The following is a 25,000-nucleotide window of genomic DNA, read 5'->3' as shown; positions in this document are numbered from 1 at the left end:
CCAGCTACAGCCTGAGAATCCGATATCAATTGGTCTTTCCTTGGAAAATCAGTTCCTCGCAGTTTGCAAGGCATTTGTCTGTTGCTCATTGGAGTACTGCTCTCTCCTTAGGGCTGGCACCCCATCCCAACATCTGCCTCTTCTAGATACTCTACAATCTAATGCCCTCACAATTATCGAACCTCCTGTGATGAGGCCGAAGCAAAAGTTCTCTCACATCACCGGAAGGTTGCTGTCTCTCCGTTTTCTGCTTTCTCTTCTCCAGCATTGCCCTCTTTGATCTCTCAGTCCTACAACACTCTCCTCAGCAACTCTAGGATGCATGCATTCTTCCATTAACCCCTTCCTGGTTAAACATCCAAAATCTTGGCTGACTGCACACTTCAACTCTTTTATTCATTGCTTCTACTGTATCTGGAACTAACTTGCAGAGGCTGTTCTTTCCAACTCTTCCCTCCACAGGTTCAAGCTGGCAGCGCACTGCCATCTCGTGTCACTCCCCATCAGGATTAACCCTTCCTAACCCAACCCTTTTACTTGCTGATTTCAGTGTTTCCTTAATTTCTTCTCTCGCTTCCTTTATTATTTGTTATCAACTTGAAAGGTGTGCCCAATTGTTTCCCCACTACCATGCTGTCAACTTAACCTTGTTCTTACATGAGCCTCACTCTTGTAAAGAAAAAAAGCACTGGGCAAAGAAATTGCTTTGGCAGTTGCAATGTTCTGTAAAGTGCATGGTGTGTATAATATACTAGCGGGGTATGCTTGCACATTGAAAGCAATAACGAACCCTGCCTGCTTCCCCATTGTCTCAGGTCACTCATCTGCATTTGATTTTTAATTTATTTGTTTCCTTTTTTTCATTTATTTATATTTTCATTTACGGATGTTTACCAATGGTTCTGTGATTTTTCCTGGTGTATCGGCTTTGATGTCCTTCGGCATACAAAATTACTATGCTTCCCCTTTGTCTTGGATCACTCACCTGCATTTTTTTCATTTATTTATATTTTCATTTACGGATGATTTCCAATGGTTCTGTGATTTTTCCTTGTTTATCAGCTTCGATGTCTATCGGACGGCAAAATTTCAGCTTTCTACATTACCCAGAAGGTACCGAACTTTAATATCCGTCAATGAATCAATGAGTCAGTGGTTAGAAAGAGCTTTACATATTAGATGTACTGTGTATATTTACAGTTAGTGGACAAAAAAAATGTAAACACCAATTTGGCCACCATCTGCGGCCAGTCCAGCCTGTAAGTGCCTTGTTATGGAGTCCACCAGCATCTTGATTCTGCATGAGGGATGCGGCACCATTCTTCCATGAGAAAGTCAATCAACTCAAACCTGTTTGATGGCGGTGAAAAATGCTGTCTCAGGCGTTGTTCCAAATATCCCATAAATGCTTGATTGGGTTCAGATCTGATGACTGATAAGGCCATGACATGTGAATAACATCAGTGTCATGCTCATCAAACCATTGGGTAACCACACGTGCTCTGTGGATGAGGGCATTGTCATCATGGATCACACCCCTCCCAGCAGGAAAGAAATGCTTCAACATGGGGTAAAGATGATCCCTCAGTACCATTAAGTAGCGACTGCAATTGACCTTGCCTTCTAAGGGAATGACTGCACCAAAACAATGCAAGGAAAATGCACCCCACGACATTGCAGAACCACCAGAATCCGTCACTGTTGGGACCAAACAATCAGGGCTGTAGAGTTTGTTACGTTGGAGCCACACATGCACTTGTCCATTTGTTGAGAACATGGTGAAGGATGATTCATCTGACCATATCACATTTCTCCACTGCTCAGTAGTGCATTGCTTGTGCTCTTCGCAATGCTGAACTCACAAACGTGCATTGCCACGTGTGATGAGTGGTTTGTGCACTGCAACCTGGCTATGGTAGCCACTCTGTGGAGTTCTCAGCTGACCTTTTTTGAATGAAACTGGCTGCTCATGCATCAGGTTTTACAATCAATTGATCTGTGGTTACTCACCTGCTTTGCCCTGCACTTCAAATTAATGCACGGATATCACATTATAGAGTATGCGCTTCCACCCACTGTTGCCCTTTGCTGATGATGTTTTTCCCTCAGAATTCCATGCCGACATCACCTTAAACACCATTGCTCATGAAACATCAGCAAGCTGAGCTGTCTTTGTCACTGAATCTCCTGCCAAACATACCCCAATAATCACCCCTCTTTCAAAGTCACTAAGGTCTCCTCTTGCATCTATGCTAGCCATAATTATTGGCAACCATGCCTGTACAACATTTTTATACATGACCCGAAGGATGCTGGGATGTTATTTGTATATTAAGACATGGGCCACACCTGTGTGGAGGCTGTTGCTTTCAATATGGTGTCTCATTTACCAAGGTGTTTCCATTTGTTTTGTCCAAAAAAAAAATACCTGGAAAGTGTTTGTGTGTGTTTGGGGGGGGGGGGGTGTAGTGATCCATCGCTAGACGGTGGTAAGTGTAACGTGGTCCATGTGTTTCATGTAGTTTAGATTGCCATGCAACAAGGACCTGTCAGAGTAAGTCATCCTGTAAAATGGGACACTGAGTCGGCAGTGTATGCAATTTATAGAAAGAAGTCAAGGTAATATTGTATGTGTAAACACCTCTTGTTTGTGGGTGGGACCAGATGAGGACTTCAAATCACAAAAAGCACACATGTGCGAAAAGGTCATTTCGATTAACCTGGCCAGTGTGAGCCAGCCATGTTGGATAATGCACTGCAGAGTTCGAAGAGGAGATTGACTTTTATTTTTATTGGGGCCACTCCGTGGACAGGATGGCCTGGATAAGAACGAGAGGGAAGGATAAAGGGGATTGTAGAGAACAAACTCACCAGAGAGCGCCCGGCAGCAGGGCTAGAGTTTGAAGAAGAAGCATGGAGGATTTAGACTTGGAAGAAGGGCCTTGAGAGGAGAGAAAGGACAGACCAGTGAGTGCTTCCAGCATGGAGAAGGAGTTGGAGGAAGAAAAAAAAGCGCCTTGAGAGAGGGTCACAAGTTCAGGGTCACGTCCCAAGGTGCTCATCGGCACTAGTGCTCCTTGTGATTGGCTTCCTTCATTTTTGGCTCACTTCATCACTGGCTTATTTTATGGTTGTCTCTAAGCTCCGTTGGTATCAATTTTTGCCGATATTCATATCTGGTGAATTCATACCAGTATCTACCGGTATATCAATATCAACACTTTTTATGCAAGTTCCAAACCATTACGTATTCATATATGACATACTCATCATTGACACGTGCTAATTCATGGCATACTCCATGCACTTGATCTTCACAAAATTTGGCAATTTTTTTTCATAAGATAAAGAATTTGTTATGATAAAGAGACTGAAAAGGGGTTCAGTTTTGTCCTTCACTTACTTTATTCTTGCAGCGTAATTTCTAATGACAATAGTCGATGACCATTAATCATAGGTCGGCTAGCAAACTCAGTAAATATTGCAATCACACTTTAGCACTATCGCGATCATGCAGGACTGGCCTGTAAGTTCAGGTTATAAAGCACCTGCTTATTTGGCAGAGCTGTCATTCTGTGCTTAGCTGTGATTGGCAGATATCACGAGAGGAACTCCATGTGCTCCAATCAGCGTGGCGGCCAGTGCATTCAATGAGACCACGGAGACAACTAGTAAGGCCACCGTGCATTTTACGTTGACACGCTGTGTGTGTGTGTGTAAAATTAACACAAGTGTGCACTGCCTCTCAGTAAATAAAATATATGGTCTTAATGACTGAGTGTGTGCTGCTCAGCTCGAATTGGCACGTGCAATGATGACACCTAGTTTACAAACGCATGGCAAGGGATCTGCTTCTCACAAAAATAAGATAATTTATATAAGATATGAAGACTTGCTTACAACTTGCAACAAGCTTCGCTAGTTTGGCAAGTGTCAGAATGAAATTATATCAAGGAGCTCTGTTTCAATTGAACTTTGAAGCCCTTTAATTATGCCAAATGTAACTGCTTTGAGATGGGGGAGGAGGAGTTTGACTGGTATTTGGCTTGTTTGGACGCCTGATCTCGTGTGATATTTTAAATGTTTTCTTTACTCTTGTGTACTCACTGCCTTTCACGGGTTTAAGGATATGTCGTTTAGTATAATTATACGTATCGTTTCTGTAGTTCCACAAATGGATTTTGGTGTATGATATGAGATTTTAGCAAAATTTGAAGTTGTCTTTTGCAGCTTCTTTCATGAGTAAAGAAGTTGGAGTTATTTTTTTGTGATTTTTAAATCATGGCATTAAGGATTGCAAACAACTTTCTTGGATTTGTTGGTGATATATCAAAAAAAAATTTGTGGATATACCGGTTATTTTTTTTTCATACCAAATTTTTTGGTACACTGGTCAGTATAAAAAACCTAATTTGTAAAAACCTAATTGCTGTTAAATATTCACATTTAAAACACCGGTATATCGATATGAAAAATTATACCGAAATAATCAATATATGGCTGGAGCTTAGTTGGCTCACTTCAGAGCTGGCTCTCGTCATCTCACCTCTGCATCAAAAACGGGCTGCAAGGAGTCCTGCATGTACGCCACACATAGCCAAAGGGAGGTCCTTGCCTGCAATTTTAATGTCTGTATCAGTAGGGTTGGGCATACAACCATACTTTTTTTGAAAGGAGTGTTTTTTTATGGCCAAATTTCACGCTAACCACGAATCCGTTGAACTTTTTGACATAGGATGATGTCTGAGGTTGGTAAAATGCAAAAATTCAAAATGGCCGCCAAATTTACCCACTTTTCAGGTAAAATTTGATAATTATGGCTTACTAGGGCATGTAATATTAGGGTTGGGCACACATCGACTTTTTCTCTGTTGTCCCGTTAAAAAGAGTGTTTTTTTTTACGGCCGTTTTTCATGCTGATCACGAATCCATTTAAATTTTTGACCTAGGATGATGTCTTACTAAGACATGTATAATTTGCTCTGTCTTACTAAGACATCATCCGAGGTCAAAAATTTCAACGGATTCGTGATCAGCATGCCTGGCCATAAAAAAATGGCCATAAAAAAACACTCCTTTTAACGGGACAACAGAGAAAAAGTCGATGTGTGCCCAAACCTCTTAGGTTGGTAAAATGCAAAACATCAAAATGGCCACCAAATTTACCCACTTTTCACGTAAAATTTGATAATTATGGCTTACTAGGGCATGTAATAATATTACATAATACATAATAATATTACATGCCCTAGTAAGTCATAATTATCAAATTTTACCTGAAAAGTTGGTAAATTTGGTGGTCATTTTGATTTTTCGCATTTTACCAACCTAAAACATCATCCTAGGTCAAAAATTTCAACGGATTCGTGATCAGCGTTAAAAATGGCCATAAAAAACACTCCTTTCAATGGGACAACAGAGAAAAAGTCGATGTGTGCCCAACCCTAGTATAAGTGTGATCTGTTGCACCTCGAGTGGGTTTGGATTTATTTATTATTCATCATTGTGTATCAGTTTGCGTGTCCACATTTCCCTTTTTGTGTCTGTTGATGCGCTTGGACTGTTCCAAACTGCTCGTCCCATCCACCCTTTCCCTCATATTCATTATAAATAAACACTTCAAAAGGTAAGAATACATGTTCGAGCCATCTGCCTCCTGTGTGTGTGCCATTAATTTTGGTTTATTGGGTGACCTTGGGGAATGGTAAAGAGTAACAATTGAATGCAGTCAAAGACAGAAACCGATAGGCCATTTCCCAGGACAATAGATCCTGACTCTAAGGCATAATCATACGAGTGAGCCTCAGATGTGACTATATGTCAATGTATATATATATATATATATATATATATATATATATATATATATATATATATATATATATATATATATATATATATATATATATATCTTCTTTCGGCTGCTCCCGTTAGGGGTCGCCACAGCGAATCATCCGTTATGATCCGCATAATGATTTGGCACAGGTTTTATGCCGGATGCCCTTCATGACGTAACCTCGGTCACCTCTTACGATACAGGGATATGGTACACCTATTCCAACCGGGGCATATACCAGGCCCAGTACACTGGTACTCACTTCACTGACCTCAGAAGGATGACAGGCTGAGTCAACCTCCTGGTGTGTATTAACTCAAGCGGCCAACAGGGCTTGAACTCATTGAACTCAGGACCTTTTGGATCCCAAGCCGCTACCCTAACCACTATGCCAACACCAGGCTTATAATATATAATCTATATATTTTATATATAACATATATATTCTATATATAATATATATGTATATTCTATATATAATATATATGTATATTCTATATATAATATATATGTATATTCTATATATAATATATATGTATATTCTATATATTATATATTTTATATATAACATATATATTATATATATAATATGTATATGTATATGTATATGTATATGTATATGTATATGTATATGTATATGTATATATATATATATATATATATATCTCTTCTTCTTCTTCTTTCGGCAGCTCCCGTTAAGGGTTGCCACAGCAGATCATCCGTATGATCCGTATAGTGATTTGGCACATGTTTTACGCCGGATGCCCTTCCTGACGCAACCCTGGTCGCCTCTTACGACACAGGGATATGGTACACCTATTTTTAACCGGGGTATACACCGGCCCAGTATACTGGTACTCATTTCGCCGACCTCGGAAGGATGACAGGCTGAGTCAACCCCCTGGTGTATTAATTCAGTGGCCCAACGGGGCTTGAACTCAGGACCTTTTGGATCCCAAGCCGCTGCCCTAACCACGGCGCCAACACACCAGGATATATATATATATATATATATATATATATATATATATATATATATATATATATATATATATATATATATATATATATATATATATATATATATATATATATATATATATATATATATATATATATATATATATATATATATATATATATATATATATATATGAATATATATATATATATATATGAGAGAAAGAGAAAGAGAAAGAGAAAGAGAAAGAGAAAGAGAAAGAGAAAGAGAAAGAGAAAGAGAAAGAGAAAGAGAAAGAGAAAGAGAAAGAGAAAGAGAAAGAGAAAGAGAAAGAGAAAGAGAAAGAGAAAGAGAAAGAGAAAGAGAAAGAGAAAGAGAAAGAGAAAGAGAGAGAGAAAAAATATATATATATATATATATATATATATATATATATATATATATATATATATATATATATATATATATATATATATATATATATATATATATATATATATATATAACACTGGTATCAGTCAAAACCTAATTGTTGTAAAATAAAATTAATAGGATATTTTATGATGCCGTAGCTGCATGTTACTTCTGCAATAAGACAGTAAGGTTGAGAGTGGGAGAAAGAATAGCTTAGGTTGTAGGCTATAGCTTGGGTTTAGCCTGTTTAGTGTTCCCGTTAGAATCAATGCTTCTGGGAACCTCAATTCAATCCCTTGTATTGTATACCTTTGTCCATTATGTACTCATGTTTCTTTTAATAACATCTACAAGTACTCTAATATTTATTCCCGTGTTTATCCTTCGTGTGATTTATGCATAAATGCCACTATGATCTGTAGATCAATGTAAAAATAGTGAAATGAATGGAAAAATAGGGTTAAAATAAAAATAATGCACTCAGAGAGGAAGAAGGAAGGGAAAAAGAGGTTTTGGTTGGGGATACGGCGGATGCAAAGAGAATGTTTATGGCTACATTTTTCCATCACTCATTGTACAAACTGAATGATGAGTTAATAAAATATTGTATGTTATGTACACATTGGCTGTGTTCTGCAGCCAAACAAAATTTTGTGTGAAGTTCTTTCATAGCCTCCTGTGACATATCACGTCTGGCTCTGTGATGTTGAAGGGACTGTAGAAATGCTTCCATTTGTTTCTGATCTGCTTTCAACCTGGCCCAGTATTGTCTGCTCTTGACAGTTGGCCTCAAACGACAGATCACACGATTGTTCAGGTACTGTGACCTGTAATGAGCTTAGCGATGTCGTGAGAGATATGCGTTCATTCCAGCCCTTTGTCCGTCCATTTCTTTTCTTTAAGGTGACCTCACACTGACGTCTTCGACAAAATGGTTGTAAACACGGCAAAGCTGCTACCCGGCAAAGCATGGCCCGACGGAATATTATGAAGATCCAAGGGTCCAATATAGGGTTGAAGGAAGCAAAGCGAAGTCCTTGTAGATCACGCCTGTAATCCTTGTTTTCTGGATCTGCAGCATCGATGAATGCAGTGATCTGAAGGAGTCACCACAAATATTTACCAATCAAGCATGCCATCAGAGATCTCATTTGCATTCAACAGCATTTAATTCAACAACTTCTGAACTTCTTTTAATTTACATACAAAGTGTAGGTTAATAAAATAATGTTATTACTGATAACAGAAACTAACGAATGTCTTATATATTTTCGTTCTAATTATCTTGCAGAAAATTTGCACGTTAAAATGATCTGATGTTTGCTATACATTGGTGTTGATTTAAGACAGTAATGAAAGATTCTTGTTATTGTTACGAAAAATGGTGATTAAAAATGCTAACTATTTTCCTGGTATATTGTGAAAATGTTTTTTTTTATGATATGACCGATGATTTGTGAATGCAGAAATATTTATTCTGTGCTCACGAAGCAAAAATCTGGGTTCAGCGATCGGTAGCGTACGTACGTACATTTGTCGTTCATTGTACGTCGTACGTGTGTGCATTTTGTTGAGCGTACTTTGAAAACTATTCAGCAGAGAAAATTTAAACTTTACCACATGTTACAGGACCATGTCATATAGCAGTCACTCTTTTGAGGTCAACATTGGCCAATTTTCTAAAATCCTCAATTTTCCCCAATTGACTCGAAAATTGAAGTCACTGATTTCAACCACCAACTATTTTTGAGGTCAACATCGGCCAAAAAGGTCAACATCAGCCAAGATTTCTAAAATTATCAATTTTCATCAAATTGACTCGAAATTTGAACAGGATTTTCATATCGGCTCATTGGATTCTACCACGAATTATTCTTGGTTAGGGTTAGGGATGACACGTTATCCGTCCATCAACATAAGCCAAAAGGTCAACATCGGTCGAGTTAGTCAAATTGACTTGAAATTTGAACGGCATCTTCATATCACCTCACTTAATTTGAACACCAATTATTTTGAGGTCAGCATAAGCCAAAAGGTCAACATAGACCAGATTTCTAAAATTGTTACTTTTCACCCGATTGACTTGGAATTTGAAGAGGATTTGCACATTTAGTCATCAAATTCAATTACCAATCATTTTTGAGGTCACCACTGGCCAAAAGGTCAATAAAGGCCAAAGTTTCTAAAATTGTCAATTTTTATCAGATTGACTTGAAATTTGAACAGGATTTGCATATTGGGTCACTAAATTCAACCACCAACGATTTTTTTTTTAGGTCAACAGCAACCAAAAAGGTCAACAAAGGCTGAAATTTCTAAAATTGGGAATTTTCATCTGATTGACTTGAAAAAAAAATTCATAAAAATGACCATCATGTGTCACTTGGTCTTATTGGATGTAAGGGAAAATCTTTGAAAACCTTTGTAGGAGAAATTGCTAAACCGATCAATGCAAAATTCAATGAATTGATCAACTACCCATGAGAAATATGGTTTGATGAAGATGACGTCATCGACCACGTGGTCTGGCAGTCACATTGGATCAAAGTTAAAAATAAAAATAAAAAAACCTTAAAAATCAAAATAGTTGGCCCACACCAAGTCCTTCTCACGACTGTGTGGGGTATGTATTCCATGAATGCCATCTCATCTTAGAATTAATTTGCTGTTTAAATTTTACTCAGTATTTTAATGTCATCTGGAACTTAGTTCTGGGGATGACACGTTATCTGTCCGTCCCTCCATCCACAAATACTTTCAACTTTTTCTCTGAAACTACACATAAAATTTCGATGAAACTTTACCACAACGTTCATCACCAGATATGGATGTACCAACTTTGTTTATGGCATTAAAAAATCCGGCCCGAAGGTGGTCTACTGGGGATGCTCCCCAAAATAGGTATTTGCTTTCTTCTCAGAAACTACACATGCAATTCGGATGAAACTTCACCACAACCTTCATCACCTGTGATGTACCAAAGTTTGTTCATCCAGCCATCCAATGGGACCATACTCTGAACAGAGTGTTGGTGCTGCCAAAGCAGTCTCCTGGGCTATTGGTTGTAATCCTGGACGGGTCGCCACTCCGACACAGGATACTGGAATGACTCAATCATCCCAGCAAACTGGTACTCATTTTGCTGGCCTCGGAAGGATGGCAGCCTGAATCAAAAAGTTTGTTCATGACATTAAAAAATCAGGGTCGATGGGAGTATAAGGGGGGTTGCCACGCAAAATAATTTCCTTTTTTCTCCAAAACTACACACACAATTTCGATGAAACTTACCACAACCTTTCCTCTCCTGTGGTATACCAAAGATTTTCCACACCCTTAAAAAAAAAAATCGGGGTCCAAGGGTGTCCACAGGGGAGGTGTGGAGTACGTGGTGGGGTGGGGGGGGGGTTGCTTCCAAAAGAGGTATTTCATTTCTTCTTAGAAACTACACACACAATTCTGATAAAACTTGACCACCACCTTCATCACAAATGATGCACTAAAGGTTGGGGTCTACGTGGGGGTTTCTCCGACCAAAATATATATTTGCTTTCTTCTCTGAAACTATACACACAATTCCGATGAAACTTGACCACAACCTTTATCACCCATGATATCCCAAAGTTTATTCGCGGCATTAAAAAAAAAAATCCATAGGTATTTACTTTCTTCTCCATTACATATTTTGTGGGACATCCTTGCCTACCAGTGGTTCCCTGGTTATCTTATCCAGCCGCTCCCAAGTGAGTGTCCAGGGGTATTTCCCCGATTTTCTTTTGTCTACGTGATTGAGGCTTGTGGGCGAGAAAGAGCAGAATGGAAGGGAACAACATGGAAAGGGGAACACACCAACAGCAGAGTCGACATGAGAGTGAGATCAAGGGGAGGGGGAGAAGGACATATGGGTGAACAGGCTTCACACAAGCTGAACGAAGCACAGCAAGAAGAGGAATGGCAAGGTGGGGATGAAACAGAAAAGAAAGAAAACTAATTGACAACTAACAAAAGAAAAGCGGTGAGAGAGGGGGGGGGGGAAATCACAATAATCTGTAAAAAGGGAGCGCTTGTGAATGGTGTCATTTGTGGGGTAGAAGAGTTCATGATTGTGGATGAGGGATGATCTGAGGTAGTCTTGAACAGCTTTCTTGAAGCCTTGGAGTAACGAATGGGACTGTACAGGTTCCACAGGCAAGAGAAAACAAGAATAAACTAGAAGGGCACTCGGTAGAGCACTTCCCTCTGCCATGTAATGCCTGATCCAAGAGAACATATCGGGCCCAATACATTTTTGAAATATCATGCGATACAGTGCTAGGTCGTTTTTGGCCCTTTCACTCAAAGGTGAAGAAGCACTTTAAAAATTAAATAATCCTCGTATCCAGATCTGGATTCCGATCTTCACCAAAATTAAAGCAATTCATCGTGGTCACACACCCAACATATCCACCAAGTTTCGTCTGAATCCGTCAACAACTTTTTGAGATATCGTGCTATATTTCGTTTTTGAGCCCGATATCTCAATGGTGAAGAATCAGTTTTAAAAATTCTAGTAATCGGATGCGGATCTGGATCTTCACCAAAATCTAATCAATTCGTCCTTGTCACACACCAAACCTGTCCACAAAATTTGACCCAAATACATTCACAACTTTTTGAGATATCCTGCATACAGACAAATAGACAGAAAGGGGTGAAAACATAACCTCCTTTTGCCATCCGGGGAAGGCAGTTTCATTTGGCTAAGGAGTACACACCTGGATGGGTCGCCACTCCCAGGTAGAATACTCAAATGGCTTATTACCCCAGTAAACTGGTACTCATTTTGCTGACTGCAGAATGATGATGGGCTGAGTCAACCCACTTGGTGTTATGTCAATGGCTCGACAGGGGCTCAAACTCAAGACCCTAAGATCTTAGATCAGAGACGCCTTAACAGTTAAGCCAACACCAGGCTTAAGTATATAATGTTACAAATAGTTATTTATTTTAGGATTTAAGGTGTAGGGTAAGTTAAGTAACTGTAGACCAAGCAGCTAGAAATGTGGACGATCGACCTGGGTATACATCGGAATATGATATTAAATGTTACATTCACACTCACATAAGTAACTTGGATGCAAGAGGAGGCAATTGGGCCCATCAACACTGTGCTACATCTAACCAATATGAATTCCACCTAACAGTTTATCAATTTAAATTCACTGGTGGAAGAGGTGTGAGGGTGAGGATGCGGAGACTGGTGAATGCACAAACATCATCAGGATGCTTCATACACATATATAATATGACAAAGATATGTCATGATTATTATTCAAAATTTAGAAAACAAATCTTTTTGTTTTGTTTTGTTTTTGGTGAGGGCGTTTGGGCATGGGGTCATACATTATAGGGTGAGGAATAAACGACAGCACATTCACCTTTTCACAAGACCTTCTCACGGACATCATAATTATGATGCACAGGTATATAAACACCCAATCACACCTCAGCTACCTACCATTTGTACCAATATCCATACACCTCCTGGTGCTTCGAGATGAGGATGGCAGTAAGGTGGGGCGGAGGAGCTGAATGAGAGCCAACAGCCATCCATATCTAGTGCCCAACTGTGTCTGTGGATGTCATCCTGCAGTTGGGTTACTCTTTTTTGAGGAGGTTGGTGGCAGGATTTGCACTCTGGCCACCGGAAAATCTTTCACTCCGCAAAATACAAAAATGAAAAGAAGTCTGAACACCCACTCCATGAGAGTACCTCCTGTGCAGCTGCCCTCTGCAGGGAAGCTCAATGGATGACGGGATTGGGAAAAAGCCTTCAGGACTCTTTGATGATAGGAGGTAAACCACGAGGTAACATTCCCGGGTCAGATTGCGGGAGAGTGCGTCGGAGTGGTGCTGAGGTGTCGTCCACCAGACGGCGGTCTCCTTGCGTTAGCCTGAGGTGGTCCATTGGGGTGGGTGGCTGGAATGTTCTATCCCTAAGAGAGGATGATCACCTGTCTCTGTTATCATCTGAGCTCAAGTGTTTGCACATCGGTAATACAGCACTCTCTGAGGGTCGGAGACCAGATAGTGGCGTGATCATGGCAGTTGGTCACACCTACTATTGGTCTGGTCACTGATGGTTACCATGCCAAAAGAGTTGCTGTGGCTGTGTCCAATAAGTTGACTCCAATGATAAATGAGTGAACACCAGTCAATGAGCGTATTATGAGACTAAGGATTTGTCACTCCTTGGGTGTCATTTACTTGTTCCATGTATATGCTCTGACTGAGGCGAGTAATTATCTGACCGTGAAGGACAGAAGGATGCATTCTATGCCACGCTTGAGTCTGTGCTTCATCAGTGCCCCGGGCAAGATAATCTAATCTTGGGGGATTTCAATGCATCAACTACAACTGATAGGGATGGTTAAGAGGCATGTGCTGGTCCCACCAGTGTCGTTGTGGTGTTGAGTGTCGTCCACCAGACGGCGATCTCCTTGGGTTAACCTGAGGCGGTCCCTTCGGGTGGGTGCCTGGAATGTCCTATCCCTAAGAGAGGATGATCACCTGTCTCTGTTATCATCTGAGCTCAAGCGTTTGGACATCGGGATTGCAGCTCTCTCTGAGGTTCGGAGACCGGATTGCGGCGAGATAATGGTGGGTGGTTACACCTACTATTGGTCTGGTCACTCTGATGGTTACCATACCCAAGGAGTTGCTGTAGCTGTGTCCAATAAGCTGAGCCCAATGATAATTGAGGTAACACCGGTCAACGAGCGTATTATGAGATTAAGGATTCGTCACTCCTTAGGTGTCATTTCCCTGGTCTCTGTTTATGCTCCGACTGAGGCGAGTGATCTCACCGTGAAGGATGCATTCTACGCCACACTCGAGTCTGTGGTTGATCAGTGCCCCAGACGAGATACACTTCTAGTCTTGGGGGATTTCAATGCATCGACTGGAACTGATAGGGATGGTTATGAGGGGTGTTTTGGTCCCCATGGGTCAGGAACTATGAACCAGAATAGCACTAAGTTGCTTGAGTTTGCAGGAAGTCATGGGCTTAGGGTGGCTGGTTCATGGTTTCAGCGCCCACAAGCTCATCGCTGGACTTGGTATTCCAACGCTGGCGGTGTGGCAAAGGAGATTGACCATATCCTCATTGATGGTCGTTGGAGGATGATCCAGAACTGCAGGGTCTACCGGAGTGCTCAGTTCCTCAATACTGACCACAGGCTTGTTGCAGCAACTCCAAAGCTGCACCTTAAATCCTGGAGAATGGTACCATCCCAGCCTAGGCTGGATGTTGGCAAGCTCAAGGATGAGAGAGTAGCTGAGGAGTTTGTGAACAGGCTGAGTGGACACTTGGGGGTTCTGGGTGCTTTGGGGGGTCCTGAAGAGTTGTGGAGTGCCTTCAAGACCACCTTCCTTGATGTTGCCGGTGGATGTCTTGGAACTCACCGCAGGGCAAAGAAGAATTTTGTCTCTTAAGGGACACTGGATACCATTGACCAGAGTTGCAGGGCCAGGTTGAATGGCAGAGCTGAGCTGTTCAGGGAGCTGAGGCGTAAAACTGTACGTGCACTGAGGGTGGACAAGGAGGCCTATGTGCGAGGAATCTGTGAGGGGGTAGAGCATCAGCTGTGGACAGGTGATTCTCGTCACGCTTTCAGGGAAATTCGCGCATTGCGTTCATCCAAGCCCATCCCTCAGTGTACTGCAGTTGGAGTGGAGGGTGGTGGGCTCTTGACAGAGGAGTCCGATGTGAAGGCCCGCTGGGCCGGCTAGTTTGAGCGGCTGTACCAGGCTGATCCCCAGCTATTATGTTGGATGTGAGGGGTGTTACCCTCCCCATTTATGACCCTCCAATAACTGTGATCCGCCTTCATTTGTGGAAACGCAGGCTGCGGTGAACCAATTGAAATATGGTAAAGCTGCTGGGATTTGTGGTATCCGTGCTGAACTTCTCAAGACTGCTGGAAATGCTGGTCCCATGTCGTTGTATGCAGTACTGTGCTCTACCTGGAAAACAGGCATCATCCCAACTGACTGGAAAAGGGGCCTTGTCATCCCTCTCTGGAAAGGGAACGGTGATCACTAGGACTGCAACAACTACCGAGGGGTGACGCTGCTCTCAGTGCCGGGCAAGATCTTTGCTCGGATAATTCTTGATGGGATTCACCACCATCTGCTTAATCACCAGCAGCCAGAGTAGTCACGCTTTATAGTAAAGAGGTCAATGATTGACTGCATACTTGCCCTTCAGGTCCTTACCAAACGCAGACGAGAGTTTCGGCAGGGGCTGCTTGCAGCCGATGTTGATCTCCGTAAAGTGTTTGATTTAGTGAACCGGGATGCCCTCTGGAGGATTATTCGTCTTCGCTGGGTGACACAAAAACTGATCAATCTGACATCTGAACGATACTCTGGTACTGAGTGTGTTGTGAGATTTGGTGATACCATCTCCGACTTATTTCAAGTTGTTACTGGAGTTTTTCGGGAGTGTGTACTGCCCCCCCCCCACACTGTTCAGCACTTGTGTGGACTGGATTCAAGGGAGGATGTCAGAGAGATCAAGCTGCGTTGTATTGTTTGGCAATGTCAAGATGTCAAACCTTGATTTGGCAGATAATGCAGTGATCTTTGTGGAGACTCTGGATATCCTTTTGGGGCCTATGGAACTCTAATGGTGCTGATTGAGGAGTCGGAGCCACTGGGATTATGGGTTTCCTGGGTCAAAACTAAGATCCAGGCTTCCAATGACATCTCGGATGCTGCTATCTTGTTTGTACTTGTTTGTGGTGAGGATGTTGAGGTCACAAAGAGATTCACTTACCTTAACAGTGTTATTCATGTCTCTACGGGCTGTGAGCCAGAGGTCAACAGACATCTTGGTTGGGTCTAGGGAGTCATGGATTCACTAAATCATGGGGTGTGGTGCTGTTAGTACCTGTGCAAGAGGATGAAAGTCCGAGTGTTCAGGTCTTTGGTGTTTACAGTCTTGCTCTATGGATGTGAGACTTGGACTCTGACTAGGGATCTGCGACAGAGGCTTAATTCCTTTGGTACCAGGTCTCTACAGATAATCCTTTGCTATTGCTGGTCTGACTTTGTGTCCAATGAGCATTTGGTGAGAGACACTCAAATGAGATTTGTTTCCTGCATTGTCCGTCAGCGTCAGCTGTGGCTGTATGGACATGTGGCTCATTTTCCTGACGCTGATCCTGCTCACCACATTCTCTCTGCGAGGGAGCCTCATGAGTGGAGGAGGCCAATGGGCCGACCACGTGCCTTGTGGTTGCAGCAGGTTGAACGGCATCTCAAGGAGATGGGGATGGGCCAGGCATCTGCCTGTAGGATGGCCAGATGGCCCCTGGATAGGATAGGATGGCCAGATGGCCCCTGGAGTACCCTGGAGTACACTGGTACTCCAGTACCACTGGAGTACCAGTGACGTGCTGCTCCATAGCATACTCCCATACCTGACCCTGACCTGACCTACAGTAGGTACCTATTTAACTCAAATTTAAAAGGATCTACTGTTTCTGCTGCCTCCACCTTTCCAATGAGACTATTCATGCATTAACTACTCTCTCAGTGAAAGACCCCTGCCTTACTGCCTTCCTAACTCTTTTCTTTTTTACTTCTCTCAGGCTGTGGCCCCTGGTTCAGTCAGTATCCATTCTGTTGAAAACTATTCTACATTTATTTTGTTTATACCCTTCATTACCTTAAACATCTCTATCAGGTCCCATCATCGTCGCCTCCTTACAAATGTAAAAGATCCTGTCTCCTTCAGCTGCTCCTCATAGCTTAGTGTAGGTAGGCCCAGAATCAATGTAGTTGTTCTACGCTGTACACCTTTTCTATGGCAGCTATATCCCTTCTTATATGTAGTGACCGAAACTGCACACAATGTTCCAGATGAGGCCTCATTAACACTATCTCTCTCGATTTATATTTGTCCCCTGCGAATACAACCTGAAACCCTGTTTGCTTTACCTTATAAAGCTGCCTGACATTGTGCTGTCTGCTTAACTCCCATATCTATCACCACTCTCAGGTCTTTTTCCTGTGTGATACATTATAAGACTGCCCCTTGCATTATGTAATCGCTATTTTCTTTATTCTTACCCATCTACAGCACTTTACATTTCTTTATGTTAAACTGCATCTGTAAATTTGTTACCCAATCTGTGAAAGTACCTAAACCTTCCTGAATCTGATTATCCCCTCTATGCTATGCTACCTTACCTACAAGCTTTGAGTTACCTGGATATTTAGGAAGCAACTCTTAACCCTACTGTCCAAATCATTGATGTAAATTATGAATTATAACCGTCCTAGACCTGATACTTGAGGTCACAGCCGCTCCTTTGCTTCCTATCACTCAGCCAGTTTCCAATCCAGTTAACTACCCAATCAGCCACTCACCTTAGCTAACAGCCTTCTATGCAGTACCTTCTGAAAGTCGAGATATAATACATGCACTGCACTTCCCTCATCCACAGTAGTGGCGTTAGTATTTGGAGGTCCCATGCAAAAATACAATAGTGGGCCTTGTCATGGGGTACATTTCAAATTATTCTGCGATGAGAATAACGGGAACCCCTCAATCTGCCATTCCCCCTGTAAACATAAACTCACAAATTCAAAAGTAGTATATCTTTGCAATTTATATATTCAACATAAATTTCAGCAGAAATTTTCATCTTTAGCTGCTCCAACACACTTCTGTTTTTTTTTTTTTTAAACAAAACGTCCACCCATGGCGACAGTGGGTTAGTCGATTTACTGATAAGGGGCTGTTTTTTTTTTAATCATACAATGCTATGTAGTGTGCATTTCCTTACTCAACAACGTTGATATGTATTGATATTAGACATTATCCACTTTTTGTTGTGATTCTTGATGCACATGTATACGTACATTAAACAGTTATGATTTCACATAACCTGCTTTCTCTAATTTCCTCATCCCCTAATATTGCAATAGTCTGTTTCACATCAGGTGGATATTTTTTTTTTTTCCAAATCATCATGTGACTGCTTTTTTTCTTGTGATTTTTGGGCGTTCCTATGGTGCTGTGCTTATCACTACTCACAGGTTAAAAAGTTTTATCACTGAAGTGTGACTCCCACCACTACCACCACCACCCTCAGGGGCCCTGTCTCGAGAGATTGTGGACCACAGTCGGTCATATGGGAGCTCTTGTTGCCTCGGGACCCCATGCAATTGCATGTGTTGCATGGCACTAATGCTGCCACTGCTTATTCACCAAATCAGAAACCACTTCATATATCTCCAATGAATGTGTTAAACATGACACCCCTTTCGTAAACCTGTGCCGACTCTAATTCGTTGCCAAGACAATGATATTCCCAATACATGAAGCAACAAAGATGCCACATCACTGGGTGAAGCACACCATAATTTCCGAAGGGACAATATCATGGGACATACGAGGTCCATCTAAAAGGTAACGGGACTGAGCCTGCTGTGTTGGCCTGCTGTGTGCTCCATGGACACAACTTTAATGAACGGGTTGCGTCACAGTCTTTCGCAACATTCCAGCAATATATATGGTTGGTGATGGTTGACTGCGCTCATTGTGTGATTTTTTACAGGTCGTGTTTTACACGTTGTCTAGTCTGAGTTGTCGCACTATGAGTTGTGAGCAGAGAGCCAATCTGAAGTTTCTTGCTAAGCTTGGCAAAACACCTTCCGAATCCTTCACAATACTGCACCAAGTCTACGGGGAAGAAACGATGTCACATACACCTGCATTTGAATGGCACAAGAGGTTCAAAGAGGGACGAGAGGAGGTTGAAGACGATCAACGGTCTGGAAAACCTTCAACGAGCAGAACGGCAGACAACATCGAGCATGTGAAGCAGATGGTGTGCGCAGATCGTCGACTCACGGTGCGGATGATTGCTGAGGAACTTTCCATCAACAAAGACACTTTCTGGAGCATCATCACTGAGAATCTCGAAATGCGCAAAGTGTGCGCAAAGATGGTCCCCAAGCTGTTGTCCAAGGACCAGCAACAGCAAAGAGTCACTGTCTGACAAGACATTATCGAGCACGTCAAGGACAATACAGATCTGCTCGGGAGAGTTATAACTGGCGATGAATTATCGATATTCGCATACGATCCCGAGACCAAACGGCAGAGTCGCCATCGGAAAAGTCTGGCATCACCAAGAGCAAAGAAAGCAAGGATGTCGAAGTCGAAGGTCAAGGTGATGCTCATCGCCTTTTGTGACATCAAGGGCATCGTCCACCGAGTTTCTACCACAAGGTCAAACAGTGAATCAATACGTTTGCAAAGAGATCCTCCGGCACTTCATGAGATCAGTTTGGGACAAGAGGAGGGATCTGTGGGAGAACAACGCCTGGGTGATCCACCATGACAACACCCCTGCTCATAGTGCCCTGAGCATCTGACAGTTTCAGGGGGAGAGGAACGTGCCAACTCTGGAGCAATCCCCATATTCGCTAGACTTGGCCCCTTGTGATTTTTTACTATTCCCCAAGCTCAAGGGGGTGATCAAGGGGACCAAATTTCCTGATGTGGAGGCCATCAAAAGGGCCATGACGACGGAGCTCCAGAGGATCCAGAAGAAGCCTCCGGGGGGTGCATCGAAGCGTGGAAGAAGAGGATGGACAAGTGTGTGAGACTGGAGGGAAACTATTTTGAAGGGGACAAGCTGTGATTTCAATACATTTTTTGTTATAAAATTGCTGTGAAGTCAGTCCTGTTACTTTTTAGACGGACCTCGTAAATTGGTTGGTGCATCATCGACATATTGGACAATGCCACGAATCGGCTGAGCACCCGGAATGTTCTGGAAGTGGAATAGGCTTGGTACAGCAACATATAAAAGCAGCACCTGGAGAGACAGAACGAGAGAAGAGAAAATGGAGGGAGTGAGGGAGAGAGGTGGTGGGAGGGGCGGGGGTAGGGAGACAAATAGTGACAGATAGAAAGAGAAAGAAAGAGAAAGAGGAAGAGAGAGGGAGAGAGGGAGAGAGGGAATGAAGGAAAACCTCAGCAGATTTTGTTCAACCTCTGATGCCCTATATTTGAAACAATTGTTTCAAACATAGGGCATTGAGCGACAGACGAAGAGAGAATGGAGTAAAGAGTCAGTTCAACTAACATTTTGGGAGTCACATCAGCTGTGTTCAGGTATGTGCTGTTTTTTTACCACTCACAATATTGTCACACCAGCGGTGCACCTGCTCAATCACATTCCAGTTGTATCAATGCAAGCAGCATTGGTAGCCTTGCACCCTGTCACCACTGCCATTGGCTCTTCATGGGACTGTCTTTTGCATGTGCTTGTTTTTTTTTCTTCTGCCTGTATTTTATAGACTGCATGTTTTTGCTGCAGGTACCACTACTTTGGAAACTTTGTTTCTCCCAAACAATGCATACACTTCCATCTTGCTGCTCTGCTTTATCACTGAAATGAATTAACATCTGAACGTGACCCTCTGCCCTTACAGTCTGCAAATACCCTGGTGCTGTTTTGCTATCTTCAAACCTCCATGAGATGTGTTACGTCTGCTATCTTTCAGACGCAGCCATTGCCAGTGCGGTCAGCCACATTGCCAAGCTGCCACTATTAAACAAGTTATTTATCTCCCTCTCTTTTCAGCGCTATAATTTGTTGTCCCTTTGCTCTCTAAAGTACATGGAGGTTGTGTTAAACTAAATGTAATCTTGGGCTGAAATTCAACTCCACTTCTCCGTTGCATATCCCATAAAAATATAATACACGTTTTCCATGGTCAACTCGTATTATGATTAAACTTGGTCAACATACTTCAAATTTTATATTTTCTTTGGAGACGCAGCTGAAATAACTCTGGTGCTTATCTCGAAGGAAGAAAATGGGGAAGTTGTGGGCGCAGGTGGAAATGAAAATGGGAAAGGTAATAGTGCATGATGGGGAAGAGTTAGGGGGTATATCAAAGAAAATACATTTCTCTTCTCAACAGAGAGAGTGGGAGGACCAGGAGAACAAAGGGAGTATATGTTTCTTTTATATTTCCTTTATACATAAAATTATCATTTAAAATTATTTTGGAGTGGAGGGAAATTGGGTGGGGGTTGTTTTGATGCAGAATACATGTTCACACTCAACAAGACCCAGACATCAAGAAATTAGAACTTATCAATATCCCGTCAGCATAGTGTAACGCACGCACACACACAAACACACACACCCACAGATCACATCCATCCAATCATGGTCTCCCTACCATTTCTGTCTACATGCCTGTCTACACAACCCACTTGCCTCTTTGCTTCCAGGTATAAAATCTATAGCTCGTTTGAGTTGTTAGTACATTTTTTTGTATCTTTCAATTTGTGTTTTCTACATTTTGCTGATCTTTAGTGACATATGGGGGAGGAAGACATCTATTTTAAAAGCCATTTTAATTTCCTATGCCAGGTAATTTTCTTGGGCAAAGTTTTTACTTGCATTGATGCAAAAAATAACAACGTGCCCTCTAGAAGAGTTTATTTCATCGTTATCATTCGGCAGTCAGCTGGCTACTTGATAAAATACATAAACAGTCTGACATGATATCACGTGGTAACGGTTATCTTTTCCCAACACTTGCTCCCTTTATTAAAGTCACACTAGTGGCATCAACCACTGCACCATACTTGGTAAACCACCATGTTCCTCAACTGAAGAGTTATTTTACAGGAATATTTCTGTTTTCTTCTTGAAATTGTGGATGTAACTCTTGCAATTGAAAACACACACGCACACGCACACGCACACGCACACGCACACGCACACGCACACGCACACGCACACGCACACGCACACGCACACGCACACGCACACGCACACGCACACGCACACGCACACGCACACGCACACGCACACGCACACGCACACGCACACGCACACGCACACGCACACGCACACGCACACGCACACGCACACACACACACACACGCACACACGCACGCACACACACACACACACACACACACACACACACACACACACACACACACACACACACACACACACACACACACACACACACACACACACGTAGTATGCTGGAACAAAGTGAATGTTAAATCAAAAATGTCTTGCTTATTTTTATGTGTTTCTTTCATCTTAGTGGAGGAGGTATACATAAAACATCTGGGGCAAGTGACCATAACATCCACCTCTCTAAAATATAGTATGCACAACTATCTTTTAGACAGGTGGATTTTGGAATAGTATGATAAGGCTGTTGTATTTCAGGAAGACAGACTTTGAAGGTATGAGAAGAGAGTTTGGTGCTCGAGCTTGGGAAAGCTAACAAGTGGGTGGTCAGCATCAGAAAAATGGGCAACCTTCAAAGAGAAAATGTGTGGGGTGCAGAATAGGTTTATTCCAATCAGATTAAAAATAGAGGCAAAAAGAGACCAGGGTGGATGAGTAGGGATGTAAGCAGTGTTAATTAGGATAAACAGAATGCATTCATTAAGTACAACATAAGATGAGAGTCTGAATCAGATCAATATTCTGTCGGAGCAAACAGGGGCTAGTTAAGAAAATATTTTTGCAAGCCAAAAGAGGATATAAAATGGATATGGCCATAAATATTAAACATCACAGCAAGGTATTATATCATATAGAATGTGTAAATAACAAGCTAAGACAAGTGTAGGTCCCTTGAAGAATAGCACAGGAATATTGGTGATGATGAAGGTGAGATGGCAGGCTTATTAAATTATTATTTTGCTTCAACATTTGCACAAGATCAATCCAGGGAACTTCGAATAGCTGAGAGATCAATATTTTGAGGTGAGCAAGAGCTTTTAGAGGAGATCCAGGTAAGAGTGGAGGAAGTAGAGAAACAGCTAAGAAAGCAAAGAAAAGATAAAGCTCCAGGGGCAGATAATATGCATCCTCGAGTTTTGAGGGAGGTGTCAGAGCAGATGTGCGATGTTAATCAATATCTTCAATAGCTCATTGGAGTCAGGACAGATACCAGAGGATTGGTGAGTCAGAAATTTAAGTGTTATTTAAGAAAGGATCCAGAGAAGAATTCAGAACTCTCGACCTGATAATTTAACTTCAGTTGTCAGGAAGGTGTTGGAGACATTAATTAATGGATAGAGAACAATTTTAATAACTTCATATCAAATGGAAGACTAAATACTGCATTAGAGTCATCAGAAGGAACCTGGATAAGCAAAGGGCAAATATGAAGTCATCAGGAGGAACCTGGATAAGCAAAGGGCAAATATGAAGTCATCAGGAGGAACCTGGATAGGATTCTGGTTTTAGCCGCTACTCCACAACCCTCAAACCCATCCAGGTGCAACAAAGTGAGAATTAGAGAAAAAAATTCTGCAAGAATTCACTTCTCCTTCAAAAGATAGATAATGAAATAGAGCAAAGAGAAGAAAAGCAAGAATTCGAATGAATAAAGAGAAATGTGAAAAAGTTGAAAGAAATGTGAAAGGAACAAAGAACAAAGATGTCGGGAAGATCCCAGACAGACATATTTCAGCAATTACTCCCTCGGCTCAAATGCAGCAACAAGCTACCAGAAGTCCATCTAATCAGCAGAGAAGCACAGTCCACACAGCATCAGGATATGGTACAAACATAATCAAATGGAAGACATTAGAAAAGTGGGGTTAAGAGTAGGCTTTGCCAATTTGCAGAAGACACTAATCTTGGTGGTAATGAAGACAACAGAGAGGGCATTGATCAGATTCAGGAAAGTCTGTACACTTTAATGAATTGGGAAAAGATTGGCAGTTCATCATAAGGAAATGTAAGGAGCTGGAGGTGATAATAAATATGGTGTGGGGGTGGGGCAAGCAGACAGCACAGTGCCAGGCAGCTCTAGTAAAGCTGATTGGATTTTCAGTTGTATTCGTAAGGGTATAAATGACAAAACACATAATTCCGATACAGTGTAGACATTGTATAGGAATTTAATGAGGACTCTTCTGCAATATTGTCTCCAGTTTTGCTCATCCCATCCAGAGCTGCCTTCGAGAGGGTAGAGCAGAGAACAACTCGATTGATCCCAGGTTTAGCTGGACTAACATTAGAAAGGAGGTGATTATGTGTATATTTGGTAGAGATGTTTAAGATAATGAGGAGTATCGAGGAAATAAGTGCAGATGAGTTATTAGCAGAATGGATACTGACAGGACCATGGACCACATTTTCAGAGTAAAGGCAAGAGAAGAGTTTGGATAGTAATTCGGCAGGGGTCTTTCACTCAGTGTATTTAATGCAGGAATGGTCTCTCTGGAAAAGTAGTGACAGCATAACTCGTTGATCGTTTCAAAATAGAGTTAGGTATTTAGATGGTGTTGGGATAGCGAGTGCGGTGCTTAGATATTGCAATGATTACACTGGCTTGATGGGTCAAATTGCCTCCTTCTGCATTGAAGTTCGTTGGAATTCCTGGTTATCTTGTGCCAAAGATCATGAGAACTAAAAATTCTCATTGAAAGAGACCCCTCATTAATGGAGAAGAAAAATTTAACCTCTGTTCTATTGTTTAATTAATAGATGGTAATACATTGTGCTGTGCACATTAAATGGCAGCTAAAGTGTTCCATGATGGATAATTGTTTCAAAGATTGACTTTGGGATAGACATTAGAAGGATTAAATGTGATTTCTTGATTTTATTGGTGCATTAAAACTTGTGGGTGTCCTGTGGGAAGGGGTCAAACACACTATGCTTGTTCCACCTCTTGTCTGTTTGCTTGCTTGAAGAGAAAGGAAATAGCAGGATCAAGGGGGAGAT

The 25,000-nt window shown here is 41.8% G+C and overlaps 1 protein-coding gene across 4 annotated transcripts in view; it reads right to left on the bottom strand.

The window, feature by feature from the left end:
- LOC147032085 (prostacyclin receptor-like) overlaps positions 1-25,000 on the bottom strand; it is a 144,184-nt gene that overhangs the window by 93,113 nt on the left and 26,071 nt on the right. The window contains exon 3 of one of the 4 annotated variants that reach the window (XM_085869384.1): positions 7,312-8,308. The exons of the other annotated variants lie outside the window; for them this stretch is intronic. Coding sequence (XP_085725510.1) covers positions 7,898-8,308 — 411 coding nt within the window. The 3' untranslated portion in view covers positions 7,312-7,897. Of the gene's footprint in view, positions 1-7,311; positions 8,309-25,000 lie in introns of those variants that run through there. 4 annotated transcript variants of the gene reach the window in all.

Source organism: Eptatretus burgeri, chromosome 2 (genome assembly GCF_056783735.1).
Source record: "Eptatretus burgeri isolate ZD-2024b chromosome 2, Ebu_testis_v1, whole genome shotgun sequence".
Taxonomy (NCBI): Eukaryota; Metazoa; Chordata; class Myxini; order Myxiniformes; family Myxinidae; genus Eptatretus; species Eptatretus burgeri.
Note: the sequence above shows the minus strand (reverse complement) of the source record. Positions and strands in the feature narration are given on the sequence as shown.